General features: G+C 38.9%; 2 protein-coding genes across 6 annotated transcripts in view; one reads left to right on the plus strand and one right to left on the minus strand.

The window, feature by feature from the left end:
* Nucleotides 1-20,745, plus strand: part of LOC122817037 (transient receptor potential cation channel subfamily C member 4 associated protein) — a gene marked incomplete in the record, with an annotated part of 2,826,501 nt that overhangs the window by 998,429 nt on the left and 1,807,327 nt on the right.
* ENG (endoglin) overlaps nt 1-20,745 on the minus strand; it is a 730,651-nt gene that overhangs the window by 366,705 nt on the left and 343,201 nt on the right. For all 5 annotated transcript variants that reach the window (XM_044090171.1, XM_044090170.1, XM_044090172.1 and 2 more), the window contains exon 5: nt 17,496-17,673. In XM_044090171.1, the coding sequence (XP_043946106.1) occupies nt 17,496-17,673 (178 nt within the window). The remainder of the gene's footprint in view (nt 1-17,495; nt 17,674-20,745) is intronic.

The raw sequence follows: 20,745 nt of genomic DNA on the forward strand, positions 1-20,745 counted from the left end.
TAGGCTTATTCTGTTTTTGGTTTAGGGGAAGAGCTGAGGTGACGCTGCACAGTGTGCAATTGAGGTGCCTGCAACAGGGAAATTGGAAGGGTTCTGCTGACAGATGGCTAGGGAAAATTTAAATTTCCAGGAGTTTGTATCTATACAGGACACTGCTAACCCCCATTGCACGATGTGCAGCTATGCACAAATGCGAGACTTAACTACAGACAAAATTCAACAGTTTTAAGACAAACTGCCAAAGGGAAAGCCCCAAAATGAACTAAGTCTGAATCTATGGCTATGCTGTATAAGTCAGTAGTAGAGAATTTCAAAGTGCAGAAAAAACTGCAGACACAATCAGCAAAAATGAAGCAGCAGTTAAATTATTTGCTGACTTCTGTGTAATCTATGTAAGTTTGTCTATGTAAGGCTTTTCTCCTCGGGCCTCTGCTGAAAATGGACATGTATCCAGTTGGACTATCCCGGTAAACAAATGTAAAATAAAATAAATAATAAATAATTATAGTCATCAAAGTGCAATACAGTGTTTAAATATACTTATTTTTCAGTTTGCAGTGGATGCCTTAGATTTCAGTTCAGATACAATCTAGATCTCTGGCTAAAGTTACCAAATGCTGAGGCGCTCCAGTTAACTGTGTTTGTAGAGTGGACATCTAGAATGGGTGGCAGAGAGAGAATCTTTTATCCATATGGATAGGTTTGGACCCTCTGCAGATTACAAAAGGTGAAACAAGTCATATCTACATCTAGTAGGGTTTGGCTTTATTGGCCTGAAGGATTAAATACTTGAAAAATAAAAAGTCAGTGGGTTAGTAAATGTTTCCAGAGAATCGCCAAACTATCCTCATGTGCTGTATTGATATGCCAATAAAAGGGCAAAACGTACCATCTCTACAGTTAAAATTTGGCTTTATTGACCTAATGCAATAATAAACCATATCTGGAAGGCAAGGAGCTGGAACACCTGTATAGGGGTCATTTCCATATATCCTATGAACCTCCTTCAATTGAGGTTTAAGACTCTGGTTTGCTTGGATCATTCTATTGTTTTTATCTGTGTGGCTTTTCTGTGTGACATTTTGACTTCTAGTTTTGTTTATTTTTTATACTTCATAGTCACCGTAATGTTATAGACATCAGATTTTTTTAATAAGTTGAGTGCTTCCAAAGAATGCCCAAGCTATCCATGTGTGCTGTATCTACAGTATATATAGATAGATGTAGATATAAATATAGATCTAGATTTATATGAGTCTATTACTTTTTATCTGAGACATTTTTCATCTAATCCCAATACAGCTAAAAAAAATCATCCAATGCACACTTAGCTGAGTCACATTACATCTAAAATTTCATATACAGCAATATTTCTTAAAAGCTTTTTTTTTTTTGCACAGGGCAAGCCTTCCCCTTTACCCCACACAGTCCCCTTTCATTTTCTTCAACTCCACAGCTGCAAAGCCATGCAGAAAATAGAAAATTCCTTACACAGTGAATGACTGCTGGTCCACAAACACAAACTTCTAGAGACTGAGATACAGCACAATGGTGGACATTAGCAAGGTTATGAACACTGATCAACACTAATTTGTATTGCAAATCCTATGATCCAAAACCACACCAGCAGTGACTTAGTATAGCCTTACACACTTTTCTATCAAATGTGATTCAGTGAATTGTGCTTTTTTTCCTTGATGAAATGTGTTGTAGATCAAATGCCATGTACCTATATATATATATATATATATATATATATATATATATATATATATATGCGTGTGTATGTATTAATACACACACACAGACACATTTTATATATATATATATATGTAAATATATGTATAAATATATATATATATATATATATATATATATATATATATATGTATATATACGTGTGTGTGTGTGTGTGTATATATATATATATATATATATATATGTGTGTGTGTGTGTGTGTGTGTGTGTGTGTGTGTTTGTGGATTTAGTCACTCTCGTGACCGAACCACACCAACCATGGGTAAATCCTTCATTACCCACACCCAGACATGGGTTATAGCTATGTTTAACCACCTTTCTAGAAATTTTTAACACTATTACTTACCAAATTACTAACAAAATGAGCACAAAAAGCAAACCAAAAACTCTACAATCAAAATGTCATTGATCCAACAAAACGTACACAAACCATGCAACCCGCACTCCTACATTCACTATACTTTTATGTGCAACACATTTTTATTACTCTTTATATGAACACTTTTATATCTGCCTGATACTACTACTACTCACTGTAACACTAGCTCACCATATGCTCTTCATTTACTACAAGCTAGGAACACACACTTCTCCTAAAATACCTATGTGCAAATAAATCACCCATCAGAAAACACAATGAACTGCTACACAAAATGTTCAAAAAACAAGACTAGATACTCAGCCTTCTCTTTACGTCTTATTTCTGGAATGACCCAACTTTCTACATCACTAACTTTACTAATAACTGGAATTTCCACAAATAATTACAAATTTATTTCATCACCATAAGAAGAATCTGGAATAGTATCACCAAACTTCACCCTTGGATCCAGCTCCACAGACGTGATATCTTAGCTATTACTAAGACACTGCTAAAACTCCAAATCTTAGATGTGAAAATCCTACTCCCAGGCTATAATGTTATAAGGATGGACAGGCTCATGACAAAAGCAGGAGGAATATGCATTCTTTATTCCAAGCAAGACAATCTCTACAATTTCTCACTTACAGTCCCCTCATTTCACTCTACAGATCTATTACTTACCACCTTAACCTTAAATTCTTACTTGCAACTCAACATTGCCTCCACTTATATATCCCCAACCTAACAACTTAAATACTCCCATGTTAGAAGGTACACTTTCTTGGCGCCTCACACATACTACACACTATTCAATTTTATTAGGAGATGTTAACAGACTGGCCAAATCCCAATCAGCAGCAGCAGTAATACACCAAACATTAACCTCCTTGGATATTCACAGTTAATCATGGATGCTGCTAGACCAGACAAAGCAACTGGGAAACATAGTGTCATTGACTAGATACCAATGAAACCCACAATATCCTATCGTAAGAGACATTCCAGTCTCTCAGTGATCACCATCCCACTTATTTGACGACAACTTAAGCTTAAAAGGAATATTACTTATAACTGGGTACATGGTAAAAGGCAAAGTAGTAATGACACCTTCAAAAACTTACTCAAACAGTGTAACTTACAGCCCCTAAAAACACTCCCAGTAGATGATGCAGTTGATTTTAACCACAAATTTTTATCCATATTTAACTATATTGCCCCTGATCTCTGCAGAAAAAAGTAAAAACACCTATTGACCCATGGGATGACCACAGAGATAAAACAACTTATGAAGAAAAAAGACATAGCATAGAAACAGTGGTAGGCAATCCAAATACAAGCCAGAGAATCCTACACAATTTATAGGAACTAAATTAAAATTTTGATCAAGACTACAAAACAATTCTACTTTCACAGACTACAAAGTAGCAGTAAAACCAATACTAAGGTATACTGGGCACACATTACCACGTTTCTGAAACTTGTTAAAAAGCACACCCATTCCACTTAAGCAGATAGTAATATTGCATCCCTCTTTAATAAACATTTTATTGATATAATAAATTCTGTTTCACAGCACTGTATAACTAACACTCCGAACACCACTCCTGATATACCTTGTGGATCAGTAAACCTACATCTAATTTCTGTCTCTCCAATATAATAACTTCTACAGTAATTAGACCTTACTTGTGTTGCTGACTTCCTTCCTTAAGAGTATCTTTAAACTATGTCAGTGTCTATACCACATCTTGTTGTTATTCTCATCACTAGATCTATCAGAAATGCTATATGTCTTTTATGGAAAAACTCCTACATCATATGATTCCACAAGGTGGAACTTATAACAATCACTCAAATTACAGACCAGTGGCCTTCCTATCACCCTTATCAAAAATACTTGAAAATGCATACAAAAGCAATTAATGCATAAACTCTCTACAAGCAATCTTATATCTCCATCATCATGGTACCTGACAAGGCTACGGCACTAAGACTTCTTTACCTTATTTCTTCACTAACCACAACCAAATCAATAGCCTACTCACTACAGCCATGTTCCTAGAGCCCTGTAATGCCTTCAGTACTGTATCCAACCCACTTCGTTTTGAAAGAATGTCAACAATGGGTATCAGCAAAAAATACCTATAACCTGGTTCAATAGCTGCTTAGCAAACTGTAATCAACTATGTGCTCAAACATACTCTTGTCTTTTTGAAAGTTAACATTGGTGTTCCTTGAGTCTCTAAACTTGGACCTATCCTATTCTCAGTTTTTCATAATGACATGCACAGAAAAATCCCAAACCTCCATATTAATTCAGTATGAAAATGACTTTACCACAATCTGTTCAAGAAATTTCCTTAACCACCTACAGCACACTACACAATAGACTTTCATAAAATAGAACAGTTGCTCAGTGATTTACAACTTCTCAAGCTATTTATTTTTGCCAACATCTCAATAATCTCAAAAAAATACCTTAATAGAACAATTGTCTCAAAGCAAACTGTACAGAGTAGTTATAGATAATAAACATATTTCTGACAAGCACATTGATTTTGTGACTACAGCCACTAACAAAATATTAGTTATCCTACATAAACCTAAATCCATAATTTTGTATTCATCTTCATTTACCAATGTACCTAAGATACACCTCTGCCATTTGGAACAAGCCTTGAACAAACTTGCCAAATACATATTCAATACTTGAAACAAAAACAGCACTGTACAGCTCTTCAAAAATTACATTGGATAGAGGTACACCATTAACTCACTCTGAATCATCTAAAAATTACACACAAAATTCTACATCTACCAAACAAAATGCTCATCTCTATGCATGCTGATTGGAAAATATGTCCCCAACTAGAAACTTACATTCACAAACTCAAAACCTATTTCAAGTAGCTAAATCCAGTAATTTCCGTGGTAACTCACTGTAGTCTGTTGACATAGCCAAGGTATGGACCTCATTGCACCGGCCATTAAAGTGAGACAAGACAAACCAGCACATATTCATAGAGAAGCTAAAAATCTTCCTTACCAAAAAACTGGCCTTCCTCTTCTTCTACCTGACACTCTCTTGCAAGCTCCTAAATCTGTTTACTTGTCCCTTCACTGCTTCCATCTCTTACAGAAATTATATTCCTCTTTCCTCTTTCATTTTCCCTCCTTTCTCAGACATATTCCATCTTACAATTTCTTTATGCTACCTTAGAATTTGTGTTGTGCATCAGAATATTGATTGTTATATATTATAATTTTTACGTCTGAGATTTTCTCCCTGGGCTGCAACTGAAAATGTGTTTTTCCTCAGTTGGTCTATTCCAGTTAAAAATGTAAACTGAATAATAAATGATGCTAAACCCATTCCTGTTCAAACATTTTACAACACTGAAAAGATAGTTATGGTCATATTAGAATCCACGTCATTAGTAATAACTAATCATAATGTAATATTTTCTGTGTATTTGGCAATCCAAATACTTTTATCTGTAGGCAGAAAGGAAAATACCATGATAAAAAGTGACCGACCTAAACCTGACCCCTGAGGGACATGCCACTCTGGATTGGAAAACTGCAGACTGACCATCTCACTTAACATGCTTGCACCCTGGCAACTTTTATCATTAACAGCTAGGACAATTATTCTTTAAGGAACATTCCCCTCCAGCACAGCCTATGGTAACTATTACCACACCAAGTGCCACACCCCTACAATGCTAAATACAGAAGAATAGGCCGGGGGGGGGGGGTTGAGGTTGCCATCCAATTATCTAGATTTATCTTCAAGGTGGCCTAACATGTAGTGGAAGTTTGCTGTAGAGGTGAGGAATAGGAATCTGTCATGCTAATGTCTTAATTGCCTGTTGATAAATGTTTAGTTCCTTTAACCATGTGTGTGAGGAGCTACTTGTTCTTTGAAGGAATAGGAGTTCAATTGATGGTCGGATCTTTCATGGCTCAAAAGGCTAGACACAGATCCTTGTGGAGGAGTCTGTAAGAGACGGAATACAGAAAGAGAGCACTGTCGGTCTGTCCTGGTAAAGAATTTTGAGGCCAGTGACCTTTTTAGTTATGACTCTCTTGGGTCGCTCAAGTGCAGTGACATATTTAGACAAATAAGTGAGAAAAGAGGCATTGTATTCAATAATAGGTCTGTTGAGTTAGAAATAAAAGGGAATTAAGATTTCTTTTGATCTAGAGGAGATACTTTTAGAAATCAGATGAGCCTGATAGAAGCTTTTCCAAACTACTAAGAAAACAAGACAGTCAGAGGATAAGGAATGATCAACAAGGAGTGCTTAGATCCCTTAGAACAGTGTCTAGGTATCAGTATTAAGTGATATTAAGGAAGACTTTCAATTATACGATCCTATTCACTATTTCAATACTACTACTAGCTTAAATAATTATACTTTTTATTCTACATGTCATAAAATGTGGTCCAGAATAGATTTCTTTTTGATTTCAAGAATAATGGTTAACTTGGGACCCTTAGTTGTTACACATGCATGATACTTGTCAGATCATTCAAAAATTTTACTGAGTTTTGCTAAAGATTCAATGGAGACCCAGCAGCAAAGAGGTTTTAAGTGGTCTCTTAACCCAAATTTGTTGAATAAAGAGGAAATATTACATGAAATTATAGGTCATCTTAAAGAGCTATTAGATAGACTAAAGAAACAACAAGGTGTACCTGACATTGATTGGGCGACAGTTAAAGCACAAATAAGAGGGATCTTTTTGCAAAAAGCTTCATATTATAAAAAAATACAAAATAGAGATATCCAAAAACTGGAAGTTAAAATTAAGACACTTGATCAAGAATTGATTCAAAACTTTAATACTCAAACAGAGGTGGAATTACTCAAATGTCAAAAAGATCTCTTCTTAATACAAAATAGTAGGTTGTCATTTCAGGAACATAGGATGTTAGTGAGATATGCCAGTCATGTTCAAACACCATCAAGGGCATTAGCTAGGATAATTAATCAATCGAGAACAGCAGTACAAATTTCAGAAATACAATATAGAAATGCAACTTATTTTAAAACTGAAGACATTATAAATGTCTTTGAACAGATGTATACTAGTATATATGGTGGGCAAAGTGACTTATCCCCACATAGAACTAGTAAGGAATTTTTACAAACTATTAAATTTCCGAAAATAGAAGACAGTATTCAAAGGGATTTGATTAAACCGATATCTGAAGAAGAAGTGATATATACAATTCAACATATGAAATCGCACAAGTCACCAGGCCCTGATGGTTTGACGGTGGAATTTTATAAGAAATTTGACAATATCTTTGGTAAAATACTCTCATGTGTATTTAATTATATAATTAAGAATAAAATCAATGATCCCCATTTCAATGCTCCAAAAACTATTTTTATACCTAAACCTAATTCTGATTCTCAAAACCCTGACAATTATAGACCAATTTCATTAGTAAATGTAGATATGAAAATTTTAACCTCTATTATAGCTAATAGATGAAAAAAAGTAATGAATCATATTGTGTCTAGGGAACAGGCCGGCTTTATGGCAAATAGACAAACTAGTGATAATACACTTACATTACATACTTTAATAGCTTATGCTAAACAGAAGAATCTTAACATGTATGCGCTTATGATTGATGCGCAAAAGGCTTTCGACAGGGTTGATATAAATTTTTTGTTTGAAATTTTACCATATTTTAATATATCCCAAGAGTTTGTTCAAATGTTAAAAATACTATATAATAATCCTTATACCACATTGTATATTAATAGACATTTTTCTAAAAGAATACAAATAAAAAATGGAACACGTCAGGGTTGTCCTCTGTCTCCTTTATTATTTAATATATATATATATATATATATATTGAACCATTATTCTTATATATTAAACAGAATATATACCACAATGCCCCAATAGTTTACGGAACAAAAATATCAATGGCAGCGTTTGCAGATGACCTGAATATTTATTGCACAACTCCAGTCTCAGACACTAAAAAGATACTAAAAGCGATAGATAACTTTTCAAAAGTTTCCAACTATAAAATTAATCTAAAAAAACTAGTATTTTCCCTTTGAGAACTCCCAAACCTTTTTCACTGTTGCCTCTGGTGGGACAAATAATATGCAAAGATAACATTAAATACTTGGGTATTGGCTTCTCTACAGATAATAAAGGCTTTTATACTACTAATATTAAAACAGTTTGGGATCAAATATTATCTGATTTTGGGAGATGGAAGAATCTACGACTACCAGTACTAGCAAAAGTATCTATTATTAAAATGAATGTATTACCACGACTATTATATAGTTTTAGATCTGCTCAGGTAGTAATTTCAAAGACATTTTTTAAATGAATTCACAAAGAATTAGCTAAATTTATTTGGGAGCCAAAGAAAACAAGGATTTTGTATGATAAATTAATGACTCCAAAAAATAGAGGTGGATTGGAGTTACCAAATTTTGAAATTTACTATTTAATAGTAAACTCCAACAGGCAACATGAGTCACAAGACATATCCCAAGAAACTAGAAATCCTCCTTTGGTGATGGTGGGTGTCAATCCAAGTAGGACTGGGACCAGTGAGGTTTGAGGATCAAACCAATAAAATGCAAAATTGTTGTTCTGCAGGTGCAGTAGTAAAACATTGTGCCAGATTCCAAGCTGTTTGCTCTTGGTATACATGACTTGCCCCACTGTAAGCTTGCCCTAATTCAAAAAAACGTGTTCTCAGCATAAGTGAATTACTCCAGTTTAAGTCTGTGTATGCACCAGAAAAAGTCATGTACACAGAGAGCAAGTGCTTTGAAATTGGTGCCGCCTTATACAGGTTAGTCACTTACATCAAGAACAGGTCTTTTTGAATCTGGCCCAGTTATTTGGTGGGCTACTGGTTCCACCAATCATCAATCTGGTGGAATAGAGGAATAAAGCCTTGACTACGGTCTAGGTGAGTGAGTTTGACTAGAGGCACAGGCATCTGATGGGGCTGGAATGGAGGATGAATTGCTTGCCCTGAGGGAGAAATACTGACATGAGCAGATCATTTTTCAGGCTTTGGAGGAGGCCTTTGTGGGCAAAGCCTTTATTAACACAATATATAAAGTGATGTGTGCAGTGCTTGGTGCATACTAAACCCAAATATAATCACAACTTGTAGAAATGTGCCACAGCACAGAGGAAATCCTGCACATCACTGTAGTCACACTTATGTTGCAAGATGTGCTTTAGGCGATGCTCCCTTACAACAATAGCCTTCCTACATGGTGTCACAGGCATCCTCCTCAAAAGAGACTCCTGTTGGGTATCTGTCAGGTTCTGTTCCTGTTGCAGAACAGAGCGAAGATCAGATAGCTGCATAGTAGGGCGTCCCAGTAACACCTTCAACCGACAATGCCATGCCTCCACCTGGTTATTAGTCCACGGGAAGTCCTTGTCAGAGACATCACACACATTCCAAAACCTCAAAGGGTAGGACAATGGCAGTCGTTGCTGTGCTGAGCAGTGGGATGCATACTTGCTTGGTCGGCCTCACACATAATGATGGTCCAGAAATACGCCAGTAGGCTGTGCACAATCTGGTAAAGTAGCCACAATGTCCAGAAATGCAGGGACAACATCTTCGAGTGGTAGGAATGCCAACGCAATCAGCTTGTGGATGGCAATTGAGAAAGCAGTGTCCATACCATAGAGGGCCACAAGGTGGTGATGCTGGACCTGGTGCCAAATGATCTGTGCAAAATGGAATAGGCACCCCTTCAGAATACTCTTAGGGAATGCCTTATGGCTGGCATGGATCGCTGCCTTCTCGAAATCAGTCATAGCCACTGGGGATGCACAAGCCAGTGCATTTCTTTCTGCCGGTCCCAAGCCCAGATAAATGGGGAGGGTTGCATCAGGAAGGGCATCCGGTGTAAAATTTTGCCAAATCATACATGCAGACAACACTACAGATATATATATATACCAGATTGGTCAAGGCCCGGGTTAACAATCACCGCCAACAGGGTGCTGGCGGAAATTGGGTTACTGTTGGCCGAAGGAGGAAAAGAGGGGGAAGGCATGCCTGAAGGCAGGTAAAGGCTACGACTGTGATAGTGAGGGTTGGAACATTGAATGTTGGCAGTATGACTGGTATAGGGAGCTGACATGATGGTCCAAAGGAAGGTTGGTATATTGTGTGTGCAAGAGACCAGATGGAAGGGGAGCAAGGCTAGGTGTATCGGAGGCGAGTTCAAATTGTTTTATTATGGTGTAGATGGGAGGAGAAATGGCATAGGCATTATCCTGAAGGAACAGTATGCTAAGAGTGTTTTGGAGATGAAAAGAGTGTCGGATAGAGTGATGTTTACGAAGTTGGAAATTGATGGTGTAATGATGAATGTTGTTAGTGCATGTGCTCCACAAGTTAGGTGTGCGATGGATGAGAAAGAAAAATATTGGAGCGAGTTGGATGAAGTGGCAATGACTGTACCCAAGGGTGAGAGACTGGCGATTGGAGCAGATTTCAATGGGCATGTTGGTGAAGGGAACAGAGGGGATGAGGAAGTGATGGGTAGGTATGGTGTTAAGCATAGGTATGCAGAAGGTCAGATGGTAGTGGATTTTGCGAAAAGGATGGACATGACTGTGATGAATACGTCTTTTAACAAGAGGGAGGAGCATAGGGTGACATACAAGAATGGAGGAAGATGCACACAGGTGGATTATATCTTATGTAGAAGGGCCAGTCTGAAGGAGATTGGAGATTGTAAAGTGGTGGCAGGGGAAAGTGTAGTTAGGCAGCAGTGGATAGTCATTTGTAGGAAGACACTGGTTATCAAGAAGAGGAGAATGAGTGTGAGGGCAACACCAAGGATCAAATGGTAAAAATTAAAAAAGGGTAATTGTGAGGTGATGTTTAGGGAAGAGTTAAGACAGGCACTGGGTGGCAGTGAAGAGTTACTGAATAGCTGGGTAACTACAGCAGAGCTAGTAAGAGGGATGGCTAGAAAGGTGCTTGGTGTGACAACTGGAAAGAGGAAGTAGGACAAGGAGACCTGGTGGTTAAATGAAGAAGTACAGGAGAGTATACAGAGAAAGAGGTTGGTGAAGAAGAAGTGAGATTGTCAGAGAGATGAAGAAAGTCGACAAGAGTATAAGGAGATGACGTGCATGGCAAAGAGAGAGGTGGCAAAGGCTAAGGATAAGGCGTATGAAGAGTTGTATAAAAGGTTGGACATTAAGGCGGGAGAAAAGGACCTGTACCGACTGACTAGACAGAGGGACCGAGCTAGTAAAAATGTGCAGCATGTAAGGGTGATAAAGGATAATGAGGGAAACATACTCACAAGCGAGGAGAGTGTGTTGAGCAGATGGAAAGAATACTTTGAGGGGCTGATGAGTGAAGAGAATGAGAGGGAGAGAAGGTTGGATGTTGTGCAGATAGTGAATCATAAAGTGCAGTGGATTAGCAAGGAGGAAGTAAGGATAGCTATGAAGAGGATGAAGAATGGAAAGGCTGTTGGTCCAGATGACATACCTGTGGAAGCATGGAGGTGTTTAGGTGAAATGGCAGTGTAATTTTTAACTAGAATGTTTAATGAAATCTTGGAAAGTGAGAGGATGCCTGAGGAATGGAGAAAAAGTGTTTTGGTACCGATTTTTAAGAATAAGGGTGATGTGCAGAGCTGTAGTAACTACAGAGGGATTAAATTTATCAGTCACAGCATGAAGTTATGGGAAAGAGTAGTGGAAGCTAGGTTAAGAAGGGAGGTGATGATTAGTGATCAGCAGTATGGTTTCATGCCAGGAAAGAGCACTACAGATGCAATGTTTGCTCAGAGTGTTGATGGAGAAGTACAGAGCAGGTCAGAAGGAGTTGCATTGTGTCTTTGTGGATTTAGAGAAAGTATATGACAGGGTGCCTAGAGAGGAGTTGTGGTATTGTATGAGGAAGTCGGGAGTGTCAGAGAAGTATATAAGAGTGGTACAGGATATGTACGAGGGTAGTGTGACAGCGGTGAGGTCTGTGGTGGGAGTGACGGGTGTGTTTAAGGTGGAGGTGGGATTACATCAAGGATCAGCTCTGAGCCCTTTCTTATTTGCAGTGGTGATGGACAGGTTGACAGATGAGATCAGACAGGAGTCCACATGGACTATGATGTTTGCAGATGACATTGTGATCTGTAGTGAGAGTAGGGAACAGGTGGAGGAGAACCTGGAGAGGTGGAGATATGCTGTAGAGAGAAGAGGAATGAAGGTCAGCAGGACTAAGACAGAATATATGTGTGTGAATGAGAGGGAGGATAGAGGAATGGTGAGGATGCAGGGAGTAGAGGTGGCAAAGGTGGATGAATGTAAATACTTCGGATCAACAGTTCAGAGTAATGGTGAGTGTGGAAGAGAGGTGAAGAAGAGAGTACAGGCAGGATGGAGTGGGTGGAGAAAAGTGTCAGGAGTGATTTGTGACAGACGAGTACCAGTAAGAGTGAAAGGGAAGGTCTACAAGAGGGTAGTGAGACCAGCTATGTTATATGGGTTGGAGACAGTGGCATTGACAAAAAGGCAGGAGTCAGAGCTTGACGTGGCAGAGTTGAAGATGTTAAGATTTGCACTGGGTGTGACAAGGATGGACAGGATTAGAAATAAGTGTATTAGTGGGTCAGCCCAAGTTGGAAGGTTTGGAGACAAAGCCAGAGAGGCAAGATTACGTTGGTTTGGATATGTGCTGAGGAGAGATGCAGAGTATATTGGGAAAAAGAAGCTAAGGATGAAGCTGCCAGGTAACAGGAAAAGAGGAAGGCCTAAGATAAGGTTTATGGATGTGGTGAGAGAGGACATGCAGGTGGTTAGTGTGACACAAGATGCAGAGAACAAGAAGAAATGGAAACAGTTGAGCTGCTGTGGTGACCCCTAATGGGAGCAGCCAAAAGAAGAAGAAGAAGATACTGTGGAGCCAAGGTGCATCGCTGTTCTGCGGCCATACCCTTCAGTATCTCCCACATATTGTTGTATGCAGACTCTGACTTCCGTGTCATGAGACAGTACACCAGGGGGACAATCCTTGCTGAGGTGGGGGTGCCAGTACAGCCATGTAATGTATACAGCTGGCGACATATCAGTCCATGTGGGGAAGGTGCCATCCCCAAGAATGATGTCAGACCTGCACAGATCAGTCAGATTCTGTGATGTATTAAGTAGAACCAAGGAATCAGTCCCATTCATATCAGACCTTCTATGGAGGATAAATTTACCACTACGGAGTGGATACTGGCTGACATCAATATCCGCAAGTGTTACTGGAGGTGTGGTCATGGATGCCTGTGCCCTCTGCCGTACCCTGGTTATGCTACAATGCAGGTTGGCACAGCAAAACATCTCTTGTAGTACATTGTCAACCGCTGTGCCTAGGACACTCTGCATTACCAGGCATGGCAGGTCATTGCCATTTACCGCCCTCTGCTGCAGTTCTGCTCGCAGTGTAGCCACTTGGCCTGTTGTTGCATCTGGGCCGTGCTGCTGTGGCAGTGATTTCAGCAGTTCTTCCCCCTCATCCTGGCAAACAGTGATGGCACGACCTCTGCAGGCCTTTACTCTCCGCTCGATACATGCCCAGTACTGTTTAGGTGGTGCTTCACGCTCCAAATGGTAGAGGTATCTCTCCACTACCAACATTGGTTTGCCCCGTTGGCTGGGCACTGTGCTGTATCTGTTGCCTAGCTGACCGGGACTACATAGGTACATAGATTCCATCATGGTAATGCCACTTGTTGATGGCCTCTCAGTATCCATCACAGCCAGTGTAGCTGGGAACAAGATGTAGACACGACCTTGGTACAAGTCACTATCAGACTTTAGAATAGTTGCAGTACACCACCTTGTGTTGTACCCTGTGAAGTAGCACTGCTTGCCACAGTGGCCCTGTACAGCTGTTGGCACTCCACCTTGCTCTGACTGTCTGGTCTGCTAGGGATTCACTATGTGCAGTTCACACAGTCATGGGGCTGACAAGTGCTTGTAGTCTGGTAGGCATCTACACAGCTTTTGCTTGCCTGGTTCTATGTGCACTGCACAGGTCCCCTTTAACTCCCAGCTGTTGCTGCCAGCCAATCAGGGTGTGGGGCCCAGTCTCAGTTTCAGTGACAGAGGTTACATAGGGAGCTTTCTCTGTGTTGCACCCTTGTCTGCCTACATGGGCCTGCATACTTGTGTACCCCAGCTGCAGCAACCAATGGATGGGTTTGGCGTCCCCCGCAATACACACATGCTGCTGTGGACTGGAAGGAGGGTTGTTACCCCTGCGTGACAGTGTTCCCTACTACAATGTTTATTTCCTGCTGTTGGGTTGGTAGTCTGTGCTTGCCCGGGTTGGCATGTTCCCACCCTCCACTGCATTAGGGGGTCTCTTGGCAAGACAGTTGCTGTCTGTTGCAGGCATGCCTCTCCACCATTTTGGGATGGTCATGTATTGGAGCCATTCCCAACAGTGGTACTCACAGGGACACTGTGTCCATCATGCTGTGACATGCTTGGTTGGTGTTACACCAACAGGTCTTGTGGTAGCATGTACTTTCTGAGGGGTATGAAGTCTGAAACTCATCTGTCTGTTCCACTACAGTGACGGACAGCCATGTGTGTGGTATTTGGGCTACCCATATTCTGCACAGCTCAGGGCTGTCTGTGCTGTTATATACTGTTGGGAGGTATTGGCAGGGATGCTTGTGGTGTTCTTGCTGTTTGGAAAATGCGCATGTATATACACTCTGCTGCAGCTACTGTGGGTTTTATTGTCTGCTTCCCCGGAATGTTTACTGAGCGGGTTTGTGTGGACTTGTGGAGCATTAAAGGTATGCTGCTGTTATTTTCATGCTTGTGTACATTTTAGCCTTGTTTTGCTGCATTGCACTGCTGTTTCTACTATCGGGTTGCAGCCCGCGTACTTGCTTTAGGAGTCGTCTCCGTTTGTTGGTTTTCACACTGACATGGATTCCCACTGTGCATCTCCCTTTTGGCCGCACCGCTCTACAGTCTAGCAGTGCTGCGGCCTTCTAGTTTTGGCATTGTAGCTCGCGGGCATTCATCTTGCGATCTACACGCCGGAACCTGCGGGACAGACATGAGTCAGTCACTGCAAAGATCAGTGTTAATGATATGTAGGCCATTTTTCCTGGCAGAGGTTAAGAGTAAGTTATAGATTGGGAACATGCATTTAGAAGCTAGCATCAATGTGAAGCAAACTGAATAGATTAACAAAATCATATTTATTTTATTATTTTTTTTTTTGCTGTAATACTGCATGGTGTGGTTCAGGAAAACAAAGCCCATCATCATGCTCATGCTTTCTGCAATTGATTCCTTCCTTTGAATCATAACTCATTAACTACTCTGGGATGCAGGAGCCATGTATTTATACACACACACACACACACACACACACACACACACACACACACACACACACACACATACACACATGATCATAAATTGCAGCCTCTCATTCAGGGGCAGAAAACACCACAGGTGGCTGCCTGTGATCATATGAATGAACAAATACGTAATGAAAAACAAGTGTATTTCAGCTTGCTGCTGTGAGAACCATACAGTGCAGCCCATTGCACCCTCATGCTCTCCCCTACCTCTTAGTTCAAGAACCAGAAACCAAGACCCAAAATCAGGAACAGATTTTAAATATTAATGTTGTATACTTACAACAGCAATTATTTAAAATCTGCTGTTGTATACTTACAAAATTGCTAGTATAGCAGCTTTTGCATTACCAATATTTATTTGAAGGGTATGAAGTCTAAAACTCATGTTTGTCCTAATTATTGACTGCAGTACACACCACCATACCAGAAAGCCACACGCGTTACAAGGAATAAACTACAAAAAGTAGGAAAATCAGGGACATTTGAGAACTATGTCCTCTATGCACACATACCCGCATGCACCTGTGACCATCAATTACACCCTTATATGATAACTGTATACCTTAGATATTTGATTGAGATCAAGTGAATAAAGAAAAGGCATAATTATTGTCCAGGAAATATGTTTTATCTCCCTGCTGTTAGATTTATACAATGCAATCCATTGCAACTCCCCTCTGACCACTCAACTTCCTAGCTTAAGAATCAGAACTTAGAAAGATACTAGAATAACAAGCTTTGCATTGGCTGGCATTTTCTGAGGGATACAAAGTCTGAAACATGTGTCTGTCATTATTTATTGACTGCAGTCTCCAACAATTTGCTAGAAAAACACAACTTTTATAAGGAGTAGACCAAAATACCTCTTAACTTCTTTGCTCAAGGATTCTGGACATAACCAGCAATAATCAGGAGACAAAGGCCCAAAAGGGACAATTTTTAAATATTTTTATTTTAGTTTATCTGTTCGTAAACTGGGTAAACCTACTAGATAAAGGGTCATTTTCAGTGGTAACATGAAAGCACTGTCTCATTAAGTGACTTATTCAAAGAGTAAGATCAAACCCAATACTTCTGACTACACAAAGCAGTTCATTAAAAACTGAGCGGCTTAAGTGCCACACAACTCTAATTCAGTTAAAAAGTTAACAGAACAACAGGTTTTGCATCATGCATTTTCTGAAAAATAAGAACTATGACACTCTAATGACTGGCATTATTTACTAACTGTAATCTTCACAGATTTACCAGAAGCTGAAGTTAATGAGGGACGAGACATAAATACAAGGGAAAATCAGAGACTTTATGCAAAATTAGGGACAGGTAATGACTGGCATTATTGACGGACTATAATTTTCAGTGATTTACCACAACAGACAGATACTCCCACAAACATGCATATACAGATTCACATAAACACAGACACACGCACATATATGCACATGCACACACACACTGGTATCCCATTACACTGCATAATTATTTACCAGAATTAGTGTGTCTTTGTCTTCAGCACAATAATTACTTTTCCAAAAATGTCTGTGCACTACAGGTGAAATTTGAATAGGAAAAAACTTCAGGAAGTCCTTGACACTCAATAGCTCTACATTGAAATTAATGAAAAAGAAGAAACTGGATTTGTTGCATGTCAAAATGCAGCAGCTGAGCAGCCAAGTGGACCCAGGTAATCAATTAGGACTCAGAAGAGTTAGCCCCCCCCAGACAAAACTGGGCCCTAGGCAGCTGCCTGGATCACCTTGTGTTGGATCCGGCCTTGGTTAGAAGTAATTTTAAATAGCACTCCCCAATAAAACTATAAACTAGTTAGGGATGGATATTGAGTAATATTAATGATGAATGGGTAAGACACATTCACACAAAGGCAGAAATGAGGCACACACAAAGTATGGAAAAAGAAATCCCCAGATGTACTATGTCCTTACCTTTTCTTAAATGAAATGTTAATTCTTTGGCATATTCCATTTCAGTGTAATATTTTATGGATCCAGTGATGCCATACTTATACCGTGCCCACATTAGTAGTGCTTGGTATGGCTTCATTATTGCGAATTTTTCTTTTAGAATACTTTGATGAGAACAGTGGAGGTCAATCCCTGAAAACTAAAAGAAAAAATATTACTGGATTTATTGATAATCACTGTTAATTACCTTTAATGTAAAATAATTATTGCTGCACTGTAACAGAAAAAAATAGTTAAATAATTGCCTGTATTAAACAATTACACTGAGCAGCAGCAAATAAGTAAATATATATAACCAATGCCTATTCATTAAAAAAAAAACATTTGTGTCATAGACCTCAAATGCTCCAGCTGCTCCTGTCACTTACATGAACTTAAAACTCAAGTCTTCAGTGCTGCAGTCATACAATCAGGTACATTTCTGTGTTGGTTTTACAAAATACTTTCATTTTTGTTTTATCCAAATCATATTACATAATTTTTAGTGTATATATTTTGTGAAGTGCTAAGAAAAGTCCTTATTTTGAGAGGGCATATGTAATAGTTTGTGTTACAGCCCCATAATTTGTTCAGCGTTTATACAGCTACAGAACATAGTAGAGACCTACTACTCACAAATCCAGATATCCATCTTTATACAAAGACACTTGCCGTGTCCAAATGCCGACATGCATGCTAACATCCAAAACTACCAATGAGCAATGGCTGTATGTCTGTCAAGTCCATCTGATAATCTAGCTGACCCTATATATGCCTCTGGTGTATGCAATTTTTTTGTAGAGGGCACATTCGGTGATGGCATATTCACTATCTTTCAGTCTCTTTCATTTGTTTATTTGTTTATGTTGTGAAGACTGGAATATCTATTTAGACTGTAGCCCATTTTCAATGGGAACTAGGGAGAAAAGTTCCAGGATATACAAGTGCACAACCACACCTCTAACCTAAACCTACTGTAATTTGTTAACATTCAGTCTAACATTATACTTATGGGTGACATTAACTACCCCTTCCTAGGAGATTTATACAACCCATAACTCACTTGCTCCGAGATTTTTCAACTTCATCAATGCAAACACTCTGGAGCAAAAAAAAAGAGGAAAAGTAAAAAAGGAGATTAGTAATGGAAAAGTTAAAGGAATAGAAACTGGGGTTATGGGGTACCTGCAAAGTGAAGGATTCAGTGTAGAAAAACTAATTCAGAAAGCACCACAACATAATAGAGTAATGAATATCCAAATTAAGGTGAAACTAGTGGAACAGGAAGCAATTGGTCAGGTGCCATATGGATATAATTTGGTGCCTTCCACAAGAAATCAATATAAACGTTCACTTGAAATTAGACAGCAAGGGAAGGAACAGGAAACTGTGAAAACTCTGACGCAGTTAATGCTTAGGAGTGACAGGCCAGCGAGTTCCCATATGACAGAGCAACAGATGGCACAGGATGAAATTGAAGACAGTGTGCCACAGAAAGATGTTATAGAGCCTTCTATAGAATGTTTGCAGGAAGTGGAAAATGAAGGATGTGCCCCCAGTTTGGAAGAGAATGAGATAAGAGAAGAGTTGCTTGATTTAATCGACACAGACAGATATATGAAGATCAGTGAAAGAAATAGAGTGCAGAAGGTTAATAAAAACCCAAAAAGTCAGAAGTCTAATAAAACAAATAAACACAGTAATTAGGACTGTTCATAGAGACCCATGCAATATAACAGAAGTAAACAGGATATATTACTGTGCAGCTAAATTAATAACTGATAAAGTTGTACCACAAGAACACAGGGTAGTGAGGGAAACGAAGGGGAGAAATCGAATACCATCATGGAAGTATCAAATAGAGAAAACTATAAAGCAATTAAGACAAGAAGTGTCACTGTTAGAAGAGTATAGAAGAGGGAACAGATCAACAAAAATACTAAAAAAGATAGATGTGATAAAAGCAATGTGCAGTATGAGAACAGACCAGGATCTATCATGCACTATCGCAAATAAACTAATAATTTCAGCACAGGTGGAAAAACTTAGAAGATAATAAAATAAATACAAAGGAAAATTACAAAATAGGCAATTTAATGATGACCCAACAAGGTTTTATAGAGAATTGGGAAATAAGGTAAAAGGAATTGAAAGAGTGCCAAAAAAGAAGAAATAGATACATTTTGGAGACGTATCTATGAAGATCCTGTGGAACATAACAAAGATGCTAAATGGATAGAAGTTGTTAAGGAAAGAATACATTGTTCAAAGGTACATGATATGAAATGGGATGAAGCAACAGACAGAGAGACTGAAACAAAGTTAAAAAAAGCCTCTAAATGGAAAACCCCAGGCTCAGAGGCAGTACCTAACTTCTGGCTAAAAGTATTAACACATTTACATGAAGATTTAGCCATGAGTAAGAACTATTTATATGTGCACCCTGAATAGACACATCAGCCTGGTTAACAACAGGAAAAGAATGCTCCAACTTAACAGTGAATCTGTAAGTTATCCTAAAAGTTATAGACCAATAACTTGCCTTCCTATGCATATAAACTACACATGGCAATTGATGCCGACAGAGTTTATAGTCATTTAGAAGAAAACTCAATTATGGCAGTAGAATTAAAGGGCAATAGAAGAAAGTCGTATGAACAAAGGATAATTTGTTAAAAAAAAGTCATAGTGGAGAACTGTAAAAAGAGGAAAAATGCCCTTAACCCATTAAGCTGTCTACTTAACAGCTTAGGCCATGACTATAATTTGGCTCCTAGAAAACAACAAAGTGTAAAGACTTCTCATCTTCTCTTTGTCGATGATTTAAGGGTTCCTATTATATAATTGAAGACACAATCCTTTGAATGCATCTTGATCGAATGTGAAAGCACGAAACAGCAAAATAGCAAAACGGCATATAAGCAATTTCTTTCCCTGGGAAAGAAATCGCTTGGCCACCTCCATTACTTTGTTGTCTTCGTCACTGTAGTGTGATCTCGGAGTTGGTATATTTAAGTAGGGGTGTGTGGGGGGCATAGCCCCCCACTTTATGTAATGTTTTGAAGTTTTTATTTATCTTTTTGTGGAAAGAATCACTGTTCCCGAGTGTTTGGGATTGTAAGCTTTCATTTACATGGGGTCGATAAATCAGTGTTCACTTTTTTAAGCGTTCACTAATTTAGGTTCATAGGTTCACAGTTTAGTACTAGGCAAATTGCCCCTTGTGGGCCAT

The sequence above is a fragment of the Protopterus annectens genome, chromosome 12.part0 (assembly GCF_019279795.1).
Source record: "Protopterus annectens isolate FY-2018-M chromosome 12.part0, PAN1.0, whole genome shotgun sequence".
Lineage (NCBI taxonomy): Eukaryota > Metazoa > Chordata > Ceratodontiformes > Protopteridae > Protopterus > Protopterus annectens.